This window comes from Hyperolius riggenbachi, chromosome 4 (assembly GCF_040937935.1).
Source record: "Hyperolius riggenbachi isolate aHypRig1 chromosome 4, aHypRig1.pri, whole genome shotgun sequence".
Classification (NCBI taxonomy): Eukaryota; Metazoa; Chordata; class Amphibia; order Anura; family Hyperoliidae; genus Hyperolius; species Hyperolius riggenbachi.
In genome coordinates, this window is record NC_090649.1 from 295975162 (window position 1) to 295990409 (window position 15248).

At 42.1% G+C, this 15248-nt stretch overlaps 2 protein-coding genes across 6 annotated transcripts in view; both read right to left on the reverse strand.

Moving 5' to 3' along the window:
- Window positions 1-8864, reverse strand: part of KIAA0408 (KIAA0408 ortholog) — a 40831-nt gene extending 31967 nt beyond the window's left edge. The window contains exon 1 of one of the 2 annotated variants that reach the window (XM_068231503.1): window positions 8783-8864. Coding sequence is in view for 1 of the 2 variants with exons in the window: in XM_068231502.1 (XP_068087603.1) it covers window positions 7654-7977 (324 nt within the window). In the remaining variant the exon portion in view is untranslated. Of the gene's footprint in view, window positions 1-7653; window positions 8018-8782 lie in introns of those variants that run through there. The other variant, XM_068231502.1, reaches the window with a different exon arrangement.
- Window positions 8812-15248, reverse strand: part of MTCL3 (MTCL family member 3) — a 125644-nt gene continuing 119207 nt past the window's right edge. For 3 of the 4 annotated variants that reach the window (XM_068231496.1, XM_068231500.1, XM_068231499.1), the window contains one exon: window positions 8813-8901. In XM_068231496.1, coding sequence (XP_068087597.1) covers window positions 8885-8901 — 17 coding nt within the window. In that variant the 3' untranslated portion in view covers window positions 8813-8884. Of the gene's footprint in view, window positions 8902-15248 lie in introns of all 4 variants that reach the window. The other variant, XM_068231498.1, reaches the window with a different exon arrangement.

Genomic DNA, 15248 nt, shown 5'->3' on the forward strand with positions numbered 1-15248 from the left:
AGTTAAGTAGCCAGAGGTTTCCCCCCATCCCAGTATTTGGTAGCCCAAGGGGCCCCTAGTATTAGGTAGCTGGAGATAGTCCATCCCAATATAGGTAACCCGAGAGCCCTTCCTCTTAGTTTAGATAGCCAGATGTGCCCCCTCATGCAGAGAGGCAGGAAGAGTAGAGGATAAAAGCAACTCACCTCACCAGGCTCCAGCCACAATCCATCTTCCTCCTAGGCATCGAGTCTCTGAGCCTCCAGTGGTGTCTCTCATCATGTAATCCGCTGGTAAATGTAGATGGGTCTTATCATGAGAGATGCCATTGGAGCCATGGAGATGGGACCTAGGAGAAAGGTGGATCATCGCTGGAACCTGCTGAGGTTAGTTACTATTCCCGTTCGCTTACCACCTGTAGCTGACCGTTGAGACTAGGTCCCCTTTGGTTACAGGCCCTATACCATCTGCTATGGTAATCCCTATGCCAATGATCAGATAGAAAGTAGGCTGAAGTAGCCTCTGTATCCATGACAGAATACAGAGGGCTCCCATGTGCCATTTGCTTGCAGTGCAGTGCCTCTAATGATTTCTTGCTCTTTGACTGGAGTAATTAGCAGTCTGACAATATAACAATGTCATCTGACCTCATAATTACAGTTTGCTGAGCAGCAGGCACAGTTTGTTTTACATACCCCCTTGCTGGTAAGAGTACATGTCAGATGGCTATTTACATTAGGAAGGGAAATATGTCAGGTTCTTCTTAAAGAACACATGTTTTATGCTACTGTCAGCAAAGACACAAATTATTATAATCGATTATGCAACAATATCCTTGTTTTTAGGCTAACAAGTTCCTGCACATTCTATACAAGGAGGAATAGCTGTAATGTATGGGCCATTCTTCTTTGTCACCTCTATAATAGGCTTGGCCTTTCAGAGCACATTATACACATCACATATCACATAAGGTTCATGGAGCCTTGGAGAATTCCACTTCTGGGAAGCTTGGTGTGAGTCCAGAATGCACATCTGTCACTGATTCATTTGCTGGACTTTGCAAACTGAAATGTGTTTCCTGTGCCAATTAAACTATTCACACTGCACTCATCACATTCATTTCATTAAAGCTGACGCAGCCAGCTGTAACTTCATGCAGTAATGCGCATTTATCTATGAATTACTGTAAATATAAATATATAATAGAATTGCTTTTGTAAATATTTTTGTTCTTCGTTCTTCCCAAAACAGGAACTGCATTCACAAATACTGTATTTTATAAAACGTGTACCTGACGTGTCATATACAGTATCTTGAGGGTGTATTCACTAATCTACATTAAAATTTACCATGCACCAGCTAAACTATATAATACACATTGCACAGTTTTCTTAAAGGGGTATTTAAGCATAAAAAAGCAATTTAACTTATCTGGGGCTTTTTGCGGCCCACTGCAGTCATTATGTGCCCGCGCCGTCTTTGCGCGACCCTCCAGCCAGCAGCAGCGACCCCCCACAAAGCTGGTCAGTCTTGGACAGTCGCAGGCTACTGCGCATGCATGACCCCCGAGCTGTGCACACCCTGATAATGCTCCCCTTGCCAGGTGCATTCTGCACATGGGCAGTAGCGATTCTGCCAAGCATGCACAGAACACAGCCGTGCACGGAGATGCGATGAGGAGGCACATGGCTGGCCAGCTTTAACCAGTTCACCCCCAAGGGTTTTTATCCTAACGGACCAGAGCAATTTTCAGTTGTCAGCGCTCCTCCCTTTTATTCCCTAATAACTTTATTACTACTTATCACAAGAAAATGATCTATACCTCGTTTTTTCCGCCACCAATTAGGCTTTCTGTGGATAGTACATTTTGCTAAGAATTTTTTTATTCTAAATGCATTTTAATGAGAAAAACAGAAAAAAAAATCATTATTTCTCAGTGTTCAGCCATTATAGTTTTAAAATTAAACATTCTCCTGTGGATAAAACAAACACGTTTTATTTGCCCAGTGGTCCCGATAATTAAACCGTTTAAATTATGTCCCTATCACAATGTATGGCGACAGTATATTATTTTGAAATATAAGTGGTTATTTTTCTTTTTGTTCTGGCCATAATTACAAGCCCCTATGTAATAAATTAAAATTAATTTTCCCCCATAAAATATAGAATACAAAAAGCTGAGTCCCTAAGGCAACTATTTATTTATTTTTTTTAAGCTGATTTTTTTTTTTACAAGTGTTTTTTTTGGGGGGGAGGGTTGGAAGTGTAATTTTATTTATGATGTGTATATACTTGAAAATGTATGTATTTTGTAGGTGTAATATACTTTTTGGCCACAAGATGGCGCTAGTGAACACTCATAGGACGTGTTCACTTTTTTTTTTTTTTTTTACACTTTATTAAACTGTTACATTTCCTGTTACTGTGAATGGACGTAGCCGCTGTTCGCGGTCACGTCCATTCACTCCAGGCACTGCAATTGGGTAGAGGACCGTTCGGTCTTCTTCCCCAATCACCCAGCACGGGATCCCGACGGTAATGGCGGCGGTAGCGGCGCACACACGGCGGTAGCAGCGGCGGAATGCGCGACGTATTAAAACGTCATGTTGCCGTTAATAGCGGTAAGCATGACGTTTTAATACGATAGGATGTCGGTAAATGGTTAAGGTGGTTGCCGCTGCTGCTGGCTGGAGGGTTGCGGAAGGACGGCGCAAGCACAGGATGATTGCATGAGGCCGTAAGAATCCCCAGGTTAGGCCCGGTTCACATTAGCGGTTGTTTGCCAAACGGACCGGATGACCTGACCGGATCCGGACCGGATCCGGATCGGAACCGTACGGTTCTGATCCGGATCCGATCCGGATCCGGTCAGGTTGCATCAGGTGTCCATCAGGATGCGATCCGGATCCGTTTGGCAAAAGTTACGTTAAAAACAAAAAAAATGTTGGGGTCTGGGAGGTCAGCAGAAGGGGGACCTGTGGAATCAGGCCCTCTGCTGTTTAGCACTCACCTCCACCTCCGACATGCTGCCAACATCTCCGGATCCGGATCCAGCTGTGCTGCTCCACTCCAAAATGCTTGCCCATGTGTCCCCATCCAATATCGCCGCAACAATCCCCATAGGAAGTGGGGTAGAACATCCGGATTTCTCAGCCAGTGTGTTGTGCGCTCTCCGGTTCCCATTGGTGTGTATTGGCCGGATGGTGCAGTCCGGCTCCGCCCCGGATACGGCTGCCGGAGGAGCCGGATGAAAAAATAGCGCATGTTGGAACGGAGGCCGGAGTCCGGTTCCGGCCCGGATCCGGTCCGGCTCCGGTTCGGCAGAACGGACGCATGTGAACGGACGCATAGGCTTTCATTGCTATGCCGTGCGTCCGTTCCGTCCGTTCTGCAAGCGGTGCGGCTCCGGCACGGCGATTCCGGAGGGCCACCGCAAGTGTGAACCGGGCCTAAGTCAAACTGTTTTGTTTTTTGTTTTTTTTACTTTAGATTTTAACTTACCTATATAACACTTAAAATATCAAGACCAAGCTGTACAGCACAAAGCTAAACTGTCAAGGTTCTCCATGTCCGTAAACTGACACTACTGCTTAAAGCAAACCTGTGAAGTTTTTTTAAACTGAAAGTTAGATACTTACCTCGGGATCCTCCAGAGGCTTTGCCGTTCCAGTGCTGGGACCCACAAGGTTTACTGCCGCACTCCCATATGAGAACGAGGGCTGCCGCACTGCGCCTGTGCAGTAGCACAGGCTTTGGCGGAAAAAAAAAAGACGAGCCTGATCGGGTCCATGCCGCTGCACAGGAGCGAGTCATCAACAAGGGCTTGTTAATAGTTTTCTGGAGGATACAGCGCTGGAACGGCTTGATGGAGGAGGACAGGGGAAGCCTCTGGATTATCCAGAGGCTGCCCTCTATTAAGGTGAGTACCCATTGTGGGTGTTTTTTTCTTTTTACTACAGTTAAACTTTAAGGCTTATTTTTTAGGCTGACTTTTGCAAACAATGCAGTGGTATGGCCTCCAACAGTAATTTTGGGAGAAGGGCACAGTGTTGTAACAACTCGATCTGTCCCCCTTGCTCTACTGAAGGTGGGGGGGAGGCGATACAGACAGTTCATACAGGACTTTCCTACACAAGAAGTGCAAAGTAAACATGTGAGGGTACATAACTAGGAGCTTATCTACTGTATCTATCCATAAAGATGCAACACCTCTACCATGGGTGACTTTGTGTTCAAGTGAGGTTATTTACCACCTGTCCTGTGAACTACAAGCATAAATGTGCAAACTATTTCCATGCTTCACACTTGTCATTGTCTCAGTCTCTATCACTGCCCTTTGTCACCACTTTCAGCTGTGCATTTTCTACAGTAATGCTGAAAAAATGCTGTCTAGCTTCTGTTCTTCCTGCTTAGGATGTCACATGGATACTCCTGATTGACCCACCTACCAGCTGAATCTACAGGGGGCAAGCAGCAAGCCATACTGCATATTAACAAGCACTTTTGAATGCATTTTGCATACAAATTTGCTTTTGTACGTTCACTTATGATCCTGATCACCTTTATAATTTCTCTTCTACATCTTTTCCCCTTCCATTACACCATTGACATGTGTTGTTGTCAATCATAAACAATAGTCTCTTGAGCCTCACAATTGCCACTCCATGGATATCCATCCACAATATACAGTAATTCCCAAACTGATTTTTTTCTGTCTTCAAATACATGCATGTCATTCATACTATTAGTATTATTATATTATTACACTAAGATGTCACTCATCATTAGTTTACACACCAGCTCAATTTGTGCTTAAGTGCTGATAAGATTAGCATGGGGATGATAAGCAGTGCCAAGACATAAGAGGAAAGAGAATACAGTGAGAAAGATGTTCATTTTTCAGGGCTCTTTCACATCAGGGATGATTTTGGCCGTTTTGACGCAACGGCCATTGTGTGCGTTTTCTAAGGTAAAATGAAAGTCCATCTAACGCTGCATTTTTGTGCGTTTCGGTTCGGCGCTCCCTGGAGCTTTTAATCTTCCGACACCTTTGCTACGCATTACAATGAAAGTCAATGTAAACTGCAAGGCTCTAAGAAGAGCATGTGTTTTTAAAACGTTTAATAATAATAATAATAATATCACCTGCGTTTTCCTATGTGCTGTGACGGATTGAAAATGCAGTAAAGATGCATACTCATTGCGGGTAAAATGCAACACAATGCACCACAACACATATAAAAATGCATGAAGAAGCATACATCAAAATGTATGCATTGATCCGTCACCAACGCCATTTCAGATGTGAAAGCGCCCTCACATAAGGTTCAACTGCCAATTCAAATTGATCATAATAGGCACTGAGTAAAGGGGCCCATACCCCTAACGATTTTCCAGCTGATATACAGCAGATTCGATCACTGTGATCAAATCTGCTGTGAAATAGTTGCGCAAACGCTGACAGAACGATCGATATCCGTCCGAAATCAATCGTTTCCGTCAATTCCCGTTTATCCGTCTGTGCGGAAGATTTTGGTCGATCGCCGGCAGGTCGGGAGTGCGTCGATAGCGGCGTTCGAATGCCCGATGACCGACGCTAGCGGCAATACATTACCTGCTCTGGCCGGCGCGAGTCCCCCTCTGTCCCCGCGGCTTCTTCTCCGCGCTGGGTTCCGGACCGGCTGCAGCTTCATTGAACTTCCTGTCCCGGCAGAAAGTTTAAACAGTAGAGGGCCCTCTACTGTTTAAGCTTCCCGGACAGGCAGTTTAATGAAGCTGCAGCCGGTCCGGAACCCAGCGTGGAGACAGGGGACAGGGGGGCGGGGGGGAGTTGGGGCGGTCCCAGCTTCACAGATTGCGATCGGCTTCATACTGAAATCGATTCACAATCTGTTAGCGGTAAAGGCAGCCGTACGATTCCTCTCTGATCAGATTTGATCAGAGAGGGATCTATCTGTTGGTCGAATCTGATGGCAAATCGACCAGTGTATGGCTACCCTAACACCGTACACTGTATATAGTGGAGGTGATATGCCAGCATTTTAAAATAGAGTTAAAAACTGTGCAAAAGTTTAATTCTGAGGCATTTTAAGACACTTATGTGTAAGTAAATTAAAAAATTTAATAGGAATCACTTGATCACCTACAAGATGGCTTATTTTTTGCATTCAAATTTCATGTGCAGCTTACACCAAACATGGGGCTGGATTCACAAAGCCGTGATAAATGCTATCACGGCCATGATGTGCTTAGCGCGCGGGTTAGGGCGCGTACATGTTTGCGCGCATAAAAGTAAAGGATTGCACGCATTAACTTTCCCCGTTCATGCGCTAACCTATATTTTAGCGCGTGAACGGGGAAGTTAATGTGCGCAAACCTTTACTTTTATGCGCGCAAACCTGCACATGCGCTAACCCACCCACTAGGCTTATCACGGCCATAATAGCATTTATCACGGCTTTGTGAATCGAGTCCATTGTAAGACAGCTACATTAACACAAACAGATAATCCAAAACTATTTCAAGCTGTCCAGTTAATTATGCTAATCAGCGCCTATATGCAAAAAAATAAGTAAAAAAATAAAAATAAGTAAAAATAGTAAGCCGAAGGCCTAATACACAGGAATGGCTGACTGAAGAGAATCTCCTGTCCGTCAACAGGTTACAGTATTCAACAGGTTACAGTTTTACAGTACTGTGATAATGCAATATCTATTGTTGCCAAGGACTACTGCCACCACTGATTAGCAAGAGCCTATGTTTGCCAATGATTATGTATGACCAAGGCTGAACAATGGTAAATAGCTATACCAATCCAACATCTACAATGCCTTTCTTTGTACTACATAAGAGAGGCCCCTCATGAATACAAACAATAACATCTCTGTTTAAAAATCAATCTGCATGAAGTCATCCAATTAATTGAACACAGCTGTATTATTATACGCTATTTAGAAGCCTACGTGTGCCTACCATCACATGAGATAAACAACAGAGCTTCCTATGTAATGTTATTACAGAAAAGACAGAGATGGTGATATCAATTACAATGGGAAAAAATCAACTAAAATACTACCAGACAAAATGCGGCATCTTCAGAACACAAGATTAAGATTACCTTAACTGAACTGCAGTCTTGGCTTCAGTACACTCTGTTTCAATGTTCATATATTAATGCAACAGAGTCATAGTGAAAACGATTTATTAGTACATGCCAAGTAATAAAATTTGGTGTCTGGATATAAACACAGTCTGAGGTGTGTGCTAAAAATATTTCAGCTGTCTGAAAAAACAAAAATAATCACAAAATGATATAAGTTGACAAAAATAGTCATGTAATCTACAAAATGTTTTCAGCACCGGGCAAATGGAAAAGTGCTAAAAAGTATTTTCTTGCTTGCTGGTGGCTTAAAAGATGTTTTAGGTGTGAAAACATCTCCTGTGAGAAAACTCAGAGGAAAAGTATATTGAATAGGGAGCCTTGTTAAATGAGAAAAGCATGAAAGTTGCTACAGGTGCATCAGAAGCATAATACTGTAACTGAATATTCACTGGCTAATTCTCATTACTGATGGTAATCTATATTCTCTCTTGTTCGTCTATTTAACAGCAAACTGAAGTAACAAGCTAGTGTATATTCACCATAATATGTATGTAATGAAATAGCAAATTTACTTTTAATGTTGAAACTTCTCTCAAAAGTACTTCTTTTTCTTTCATCCACACTTCTTTTTCCTTCCTGTGACGCTTCCTGAGCTCATCATATTTCTTCTTGTAGCCCAAGTTAAGTTCCTGAACCTCAAGTGTATTGTCTTGACAGGATACCCCGATCAGGACGGTTGTGTCATTCGAGTCTTTGACGTTGTTCCTTAATGGACTGCGACTTCTTGATCTGTCTCTTATCCTACTGCTGGCTCCAGACATATTACAAGCCCCATACCTGCCCTGGTATCTTTGGCAATTGCATAACCTTGGAGCCTTCTCATTTCCATTCCACATAGTTTGATCAGACACAACAGATGGAATATCAACCTACTCCCTCCCCCTTGTTGTTGCCTACGTTCTTCTTAGGTGTAAACATCCATTATTAGCTGTGGCAAGAAGTTCCCTCTGGATCACGAGTTTTTGGCATCTGTTGATTCATCTGAATTTTCCATGCTTCTTCTTCAAGGTCACCAGAATATGCCTTCAGGCTTCTACTTATAAATGTCCTCAATTTAGTCACAACTCTTGTCAATCAACCAAAGTTTACATTCACTTTCTTGCCCCAAGGTCCTTTAGTAAAGCGTTCTGTCTACTGCAAGCCAGTGAAAAAGAGTGCAAATCCACAGGCACTCTATACAGCCTCTAAACCTAAATCTCTTCTGACGTAAAGGCACAACTGTTATTTTTAACTAGCAGACATCGTGGCTCGACATTCTGTGTAAATATGTACATATACGTTGAGGATCATAAACAAAAAGTGCTACAGGTGAAAGAAAGTCTATTGCTTCTTCTAAATAAAGAACATGCAAACTAAATCCAACCACGCTCTTGTTTCTCTCAGCAGCTGTTAAAGAAAACGTACAAAAAAGGAGAGCCATGATGACCACCTAGTGACATCCTAGTAACAGCAACACTTGTCGATATTGCCTTGTTAATAAATCACTGTCTTGTACAGAGGATAGCAGCTGAAGTGCTTCTGAAGGTCTCATCCTCTGTCCTATGCAAGTGAGCTATATTTCAGCTAGACAAGCAACAGCTCTTGGTCGGTTATTGTTTTGCTAAGTTTAATTCATATTTAGGAACATCTGTAAAATCTTACCTTCTGGGATTTCCCGACACTCTGCACAACGCTCCTAATTGTCAGTGTAGTACCAAATGCAGCTGGACGTAGATTAGCAGTATGGATTGCAGTTCAGAATCTCTATGAAGCTCTTCCAACTACAACAAAAGGGATCAAGGCAGTCAGTCACTCCAGCTGCAATGTTAAGGGACAGGGAAAACCGTTTGCAGAAAACAAAAAATAGCTACATTCAAATGTTCAAAAGTAGTACAGAATAAAATGACCCAGGCAGATGAGTCCCCTGGTGACGTCAGCTTGGGAGTGGACAGTTAGCTTTCACATCCAGCCCCCATTCTGTAACTTTAGATCCGCTGGTATTCTGTGTAAACAACTTCAAGTCCAAGACACTTTTAGCTTTTATAGTGGAGCTCTGAATTTCAAAAGCTAAAAATGAGCCGAGGTGGATTCTCTGCGAATCCGCGATAGCTGCCAGTTTTACTTACAAGTTCTATAACAAAGGCTTTGTGTCTTTAGCGGGCGAATGGAATCTATGCTGTTGAAACGGCTACAAAGAGGAATTTGTAACAAGTGTGTTAACTTTTAAGGCAATCAAGTCTCAATGCTTTAAAAACATGAAAGCAATGCTAAATTCACTAACCATATTTAAGGTGATTAGAAATATTTAATGTGATCTGTATAAATGTATAATCATTATGCAGAAAGGTCCTTGTTAAAGTAGGATGAGCATTATTAGGATCTATTAAACTAAATGAACAAGTTACCACCTGTACTGCCAGCTCTGTAGCTGTGTGTTACTAGCAGATATCATTTACACTATTAGTTCCAATAAACCTATAGTATGAAACATTTCTCTCTGCCTAAAACACACACACACAATGGTGATTGGCTGTAATATTATCTACAGTAAATCAGTCACCTGCAGTGATGAGTGAAAATGCAAATATTCTTTTCACCGAATTTTCGCCAAAATAAGTACAATTTTCGCTTTGACAAGCAAAAATTCGCCCGAATATTTTAGCATTTATTTTTGCCTAATGTCCGCAAATTTTGCGGTAAATTGCAAAGCAAGTTTTGGAGAAAATCAATTTTAAAGTTACCATAGGAAAAAAGTTTACATTTATGTTTTTTTTGTTAAACGCCTCAATATACATAGTGATTTGAATAAAAAAAAATTATTATATGAAGTGCACGTGTCAGTATTATTACAGTGCCAGGGGAGCAGTGGCTCAGTCAGAGTGAGAATCACCCCCATAACTCAGGTCCAGGAGAAGCAGGCAATGTACGCATCCCATAAAATGACAGTGGCAGGGGGGAGCAGCAGCTCAATCAAAGTGTCCATCACCCCCATAAGTCACACCAATGTAGTAGAAAGTATTCTACTTTCTACTACATTGGTGTGATTATCTCAAGCTGTCTGGAGGCACATCAAACCTTCCACTACTGACCCCCACTGAGTTTGTCAGCAGCAACTAGTGCTGATACCACCTTCCTCTCACTTACCGACCCCCATAAGTCAGCAGAAGCAGGTAGTGTACACATCCCATAAATTGACAGTGGCGGAAGGGGGGGGGGGGGTGCAGCAGATTGGTCTGTATGACCATCACCCACATAAGTCAGAAGAAGCTGGCAGTGTGAAAATAAAATAAAAAAAACATTGGAACATCGACTTGGACACAGCGGCCATGCTTAAAGAACAACTGCAGTGAGAGGTATATGGAGGCTGCCAAATGTATTTCTTTTAAAACAAAACCAGTTGCTTGGCCCTGCTGGTCTGTTTGGCTGCAGTAGTATTTGAATCAAACCAGAAACATGCATGCAGCTAATCTTGTCAGAAATCTGACACAAATATCAGAAACCACTGATCTGCTGCATGCTTGTTCCGGGTCTATGGCTAAAAGTATTAATGGTAGAGGATCAGCCAGATAGCCAGGGAACTGGTATTGCTTAAAAGGAAATAAATATGGCAGCCTCCATATACCTCACAATACAGTTGTCCTCTAAAGGACAACTGTAGCGAGAAGAATATGGAGGCTGTCATATTTATTTCCTTTGAAACAATACCAGATGCCTGGCTATCTTGCTAATCCTCTGCCTCTAATACTTTTAGCCATAGACCCGGAACAAGCATGTAGCAGATCAGGTGTTTCTGACATTATTTTCAGATCTGACAAGATTAGCTGCATGCTTGTTTCTGGTGTGATTCAGACACTACTGCAGCCACATTGATCTGCAGGACAGCCGAGCAACTGGTATTGCTTAAAAGGAAATAAATATGGCAGCCTCCATATACCTCTCACTACAGTTCTCCTTTAAAAAATACTTTTGTTTTAGAATACTACAATCCAGCCTGCTGTAGCTTGTATTTGTGGAGATTTTTAAATCACAAACACACAGAAGACTGCAAATAAATGAGTAGTAGCTAGCCGGGGCGTAGCTAAGAAGCTGTGGGCCCCAGTGCAAGTTTTGCATTGGGGCTCCCCAAGCTCTCTATACATAACAATTGATACGCCACACCAAAACCAATTAACGACAACCACAGTGTCAGAGGTGCAAGAAAGGGATGGAAAACAGTGTGTTAATGATCACTGTTATTCTAATCATCTATAGAAGTGAATATTTGCATAGGGCTCGTTCACACCTAGGGCGTTTTGAATTTCTTTTTGAGTGCCTGCGATTTAAAAAAAACGCCCTAAATTTGCTTGTGAAATTAATCCTTATGGGATAGTTCATATCAGCACGTCTGCTTTCCGCTCAGCAAAGCGCTGCCTGTATCATTTTTAGGGTGATTTTGCTACAGTGGAAGGTATAGGAAAAACGCAAAACACTCACAAAATCGCTTTGTGCGGCGATTGCGTTCACGCTTTTAAGAATAAATACGTTGTATTTATTCTTTTGCGGGTCAAAGAGTTCTCTTCTTGACTTGCGTCAGGAAGTGAAAAAATAGAACCGCTCCGCAAAAGCGCTTTAAAAAGCGCAGTACATAAAATTGCAAAACGCGCCCGTCTGTGATTTCGATTTTAGATGTGAAGAAAGCCTTATTGATACTTCTTGTCTGCACTACAATACTTATTCCAGGTAAGCGGTTAAACTAGCAATATATCCAGAGGTTCAGCACTACAATCAGGCAGAACATATTTTCATTTAGTTAATAATGGCAGTAAAACAGAAGTGGTGGGCAGACCCTGAGGCCTGGAGCCCACTAGAGCACATTCAGTAGCACATTTACGCTTTCTAGGAATCGTTTCCATAATCGCTAGGAAGTGATTCCATAATGCTTTGCTGCTGCTGAAAGTGAATATCCATGATTCCACAGTAACAACTTGGATTTGCAGAAGTCCCAATCCCTCTGCATGCCGCATTTTCAGAGCAATTTCATAAGAGAAAGCAGGGTCGAAAATCACTTTCCCTGAAATGAAAGTAGGTTCCATGCCTTAGACATTTTACTAGGCTCAGGAGGCTTGATCTGTAAAATGACAGCAGAGATTGTCATGCTGCCTGCATGCTTCATAAGCCCTCCCTATTTTGTCCCTATACAGGGAGTGCACAATTATTAGACAAATGAGTATTTTGACCACATCATCCTCTTTATGCATGTTGTCTTACTCCAAGCTGTATAGGCTCGAAAACCTACTACCAATTAAGCATATTAGGTGATGTGCATCTCTGTAATGAGAAGGGGTGTGGTCTAATGACATCAACACCCTATATCAGGTGTGCATAATTATTAGGAAATTTCCTTTCCTTTGGCAAAATGGGTCAAAAGAAGGACTTGACAGGCTCAGAGGGATGCAGCACTCTTAAAATTGCAAAGCTTCTGAAGCGTGATCATCGAACAATCAAGCGTTTCATTCAAAATAGTCAACAGGGTCGCAAGAAGCGTGTGGAAAAACCAAGGCGCAAAATAACTGCCCATGAACTGAGAAAAGTCAAGCGTGCAGCTGCCAATATGCCACTTGCCACCAGTTTGGCCATATTTCAGAGCTACAACATCACTGGAGTGCCCAAAAGCACAAGGTGTGCAATACTCAGAGACATGGCCAGGGTAAGAAAGGCTGAAAGACGACCACCACTGAACAAGACACACAAGCTGAAACGTCAAGACTGGGCCAAGAAATATCTCAAGACTGATTTTTCTAAGGTTTTATGGACTGATGAAATGAGAGTGAGTCTTGATGGGCCAGATGGATGGGCCCGTGGCTGGATTGGTAAAGGGCAGAGAGCTCCAGTCCGACTCAGACGCCAGCAAGGTGGAGGTGGAGTACTGGTTTGGGCTGGTATCATCAAAGATGAGCTTGTGGGGCCTTTTCGGGTTGAGGATGGAGTCAAGCTCAACTCCCAGTCCTACTGCCAGTTTCTGGAAGACACCTTCTTTAAGCAGTGGTACAGGAAGAAGTCTGCATCCTTCAAGAAAAACATGATTTTCATGCAGGACAATGCTCCATCACACGCGTTCAAGTACTCCACAGCGTGGCTGGCAAGAAAGGGTATAAAATAAGAAAAACTAATGACATGGCCTCCTTGTTCACCTGATCTGAACCCCATTGAGAACCTGTGGTCCATCATAAAATGTGAGATTTACAAGGAGGGAAAACAGTACACCTCTCTGAACAGTGTCTGGGAGGCTGTAGTTGCTGCTGCATGCAATGTTGATGGTGAACAGATCAAAACACTGACAGAATCCATGGATAGCAGGCTTTTGAGTGTCCTTGCAAAGAAAGGTGGCTATATTGGTCTCTGATTTGTTTTTGTTTTGTTTTTGAATGTCAGAAATGTATATTTGTGAATGTTGAGATGTTATATTGGTTTCACTGGTAAAAATAAATAATTGAAATGGGTATATGTTTGTTTTTTGTTAAGTTGCCTAATAATTATGCACAGTAATAGTCACCTGCACACACAGATATCCCCCTAAAATAGCTAAAACTAAAAACAAACTAAAAACTACTTTCAAAAATATTCAGCTTTGATATTAATGAGTTTTTTGGGTTCATTGAGAACATGGTTGTTGTTCAATAATAAAATTATTCCACAAAAATACAACTTGCCTAATAATTCTGCACTCCCTGTATGTGTCCTTGCTTGGGACACTGTAATGTAGTGAGAGATACAGTATACCGTACTTTAATGATGTATCCATTAATAGCAGGCCATCCTGGTGCATGCCGAGGTATATTAGCAGGAAGTGTGAGATCTGTTGCAAAAATGACCAGAGACTTTGCAAGTTGTATGGGTTTGGTAACGTTCAACTAGGTAAACAGTTTTCAGACCATTTTCAAATGTTTTGCTCTCAAATCAATACTATCCTCAGCTACCCGAGATCATTTAAAATCGCAACTACCATGACTGCTTTTCTCTGGTAACTGAGGATCGTATTGGTTTGAGAGCAACACATTCCAAATGAGTTTGAGCTATAAAGTGTCCCGGTTTCTCATCTGAGGAAGGCATTCTCTATGATCCAGGCAGTCATTCTTTTGGGTGCACAGTACCTTTCTTACAGGCATTGTGAACATCCTCGCAAAGGTAAAAGGAACAGATTATGCCAACATTATTACACAGTCTATAGGCTTGTTCACACGGGCAACTGCCCAGTCACGTTTTTGTGCTACCGAGCATAAAAACGCTTGGCACCATTTCCTATTAGTTCGTCATTGTGTTCTGAGCCCCTAGGGGGACACAGAACTGCAAACGCAGCTGATGCTACAAGCTACATGCAGCTTCTTGGAAATTTTGATTGATCATGGTACTTGCAAAGTCAACGGTAGACACATAGAGATAAACACTCCCATTCACTTTCGTGCAGGGCGTGGTGGACCGATATGCACGAATACCGGCAGATGTCCATCTGCTTTGGTGGAAAAAACACTTTATAGTTAGACGATCAGCACAACGACCAGGTAGACTTCAGCAATGGCAAAGTTCATAATCATCTCATATTCGGAGAGTAGTGGTTACTAAAATTAAAGCACATGTAAGCAAAGACCAAGCTTAAATGACACCTGAAGTGAGAGGGATATGGAAGCTGCCATATTTATTTCCTTTTAAACAAAACCAGTTGCCTGGCTATCCTGCTGATCCTCTGCCTCAATTCTTTTAGCCATAGACTCTCAACAAGCATGTAGAAGATCAGAAGTTTCTGACATTATTGCCAGATCTGACAAGATTAGCGGCATGCTTGTCTCAGGTGTGTGATTAAGACACTACTGACCAGAATGATCAGCAGGGATGCTAGGCTACTGGTATTGTTTAAAAGGAAATAAATATGGCAGCCTCCATATATTTCTCATTTTAGTTGTCCTTTTTTAGTGAACCCGAGATGAAAATAAACTGATGAAATATGCATTTGGATCTGTTCTTCTACTACTAAAATGACTGTTTTTAAGATATCTAATTGTTTTATTTTATGTATAAACATATACAAAGCAGACTTAGTGTTTTCTAGTCTTTGCTCAATTGCGGTGTCTCAAGAGTCCCAGAGCAAAAATAC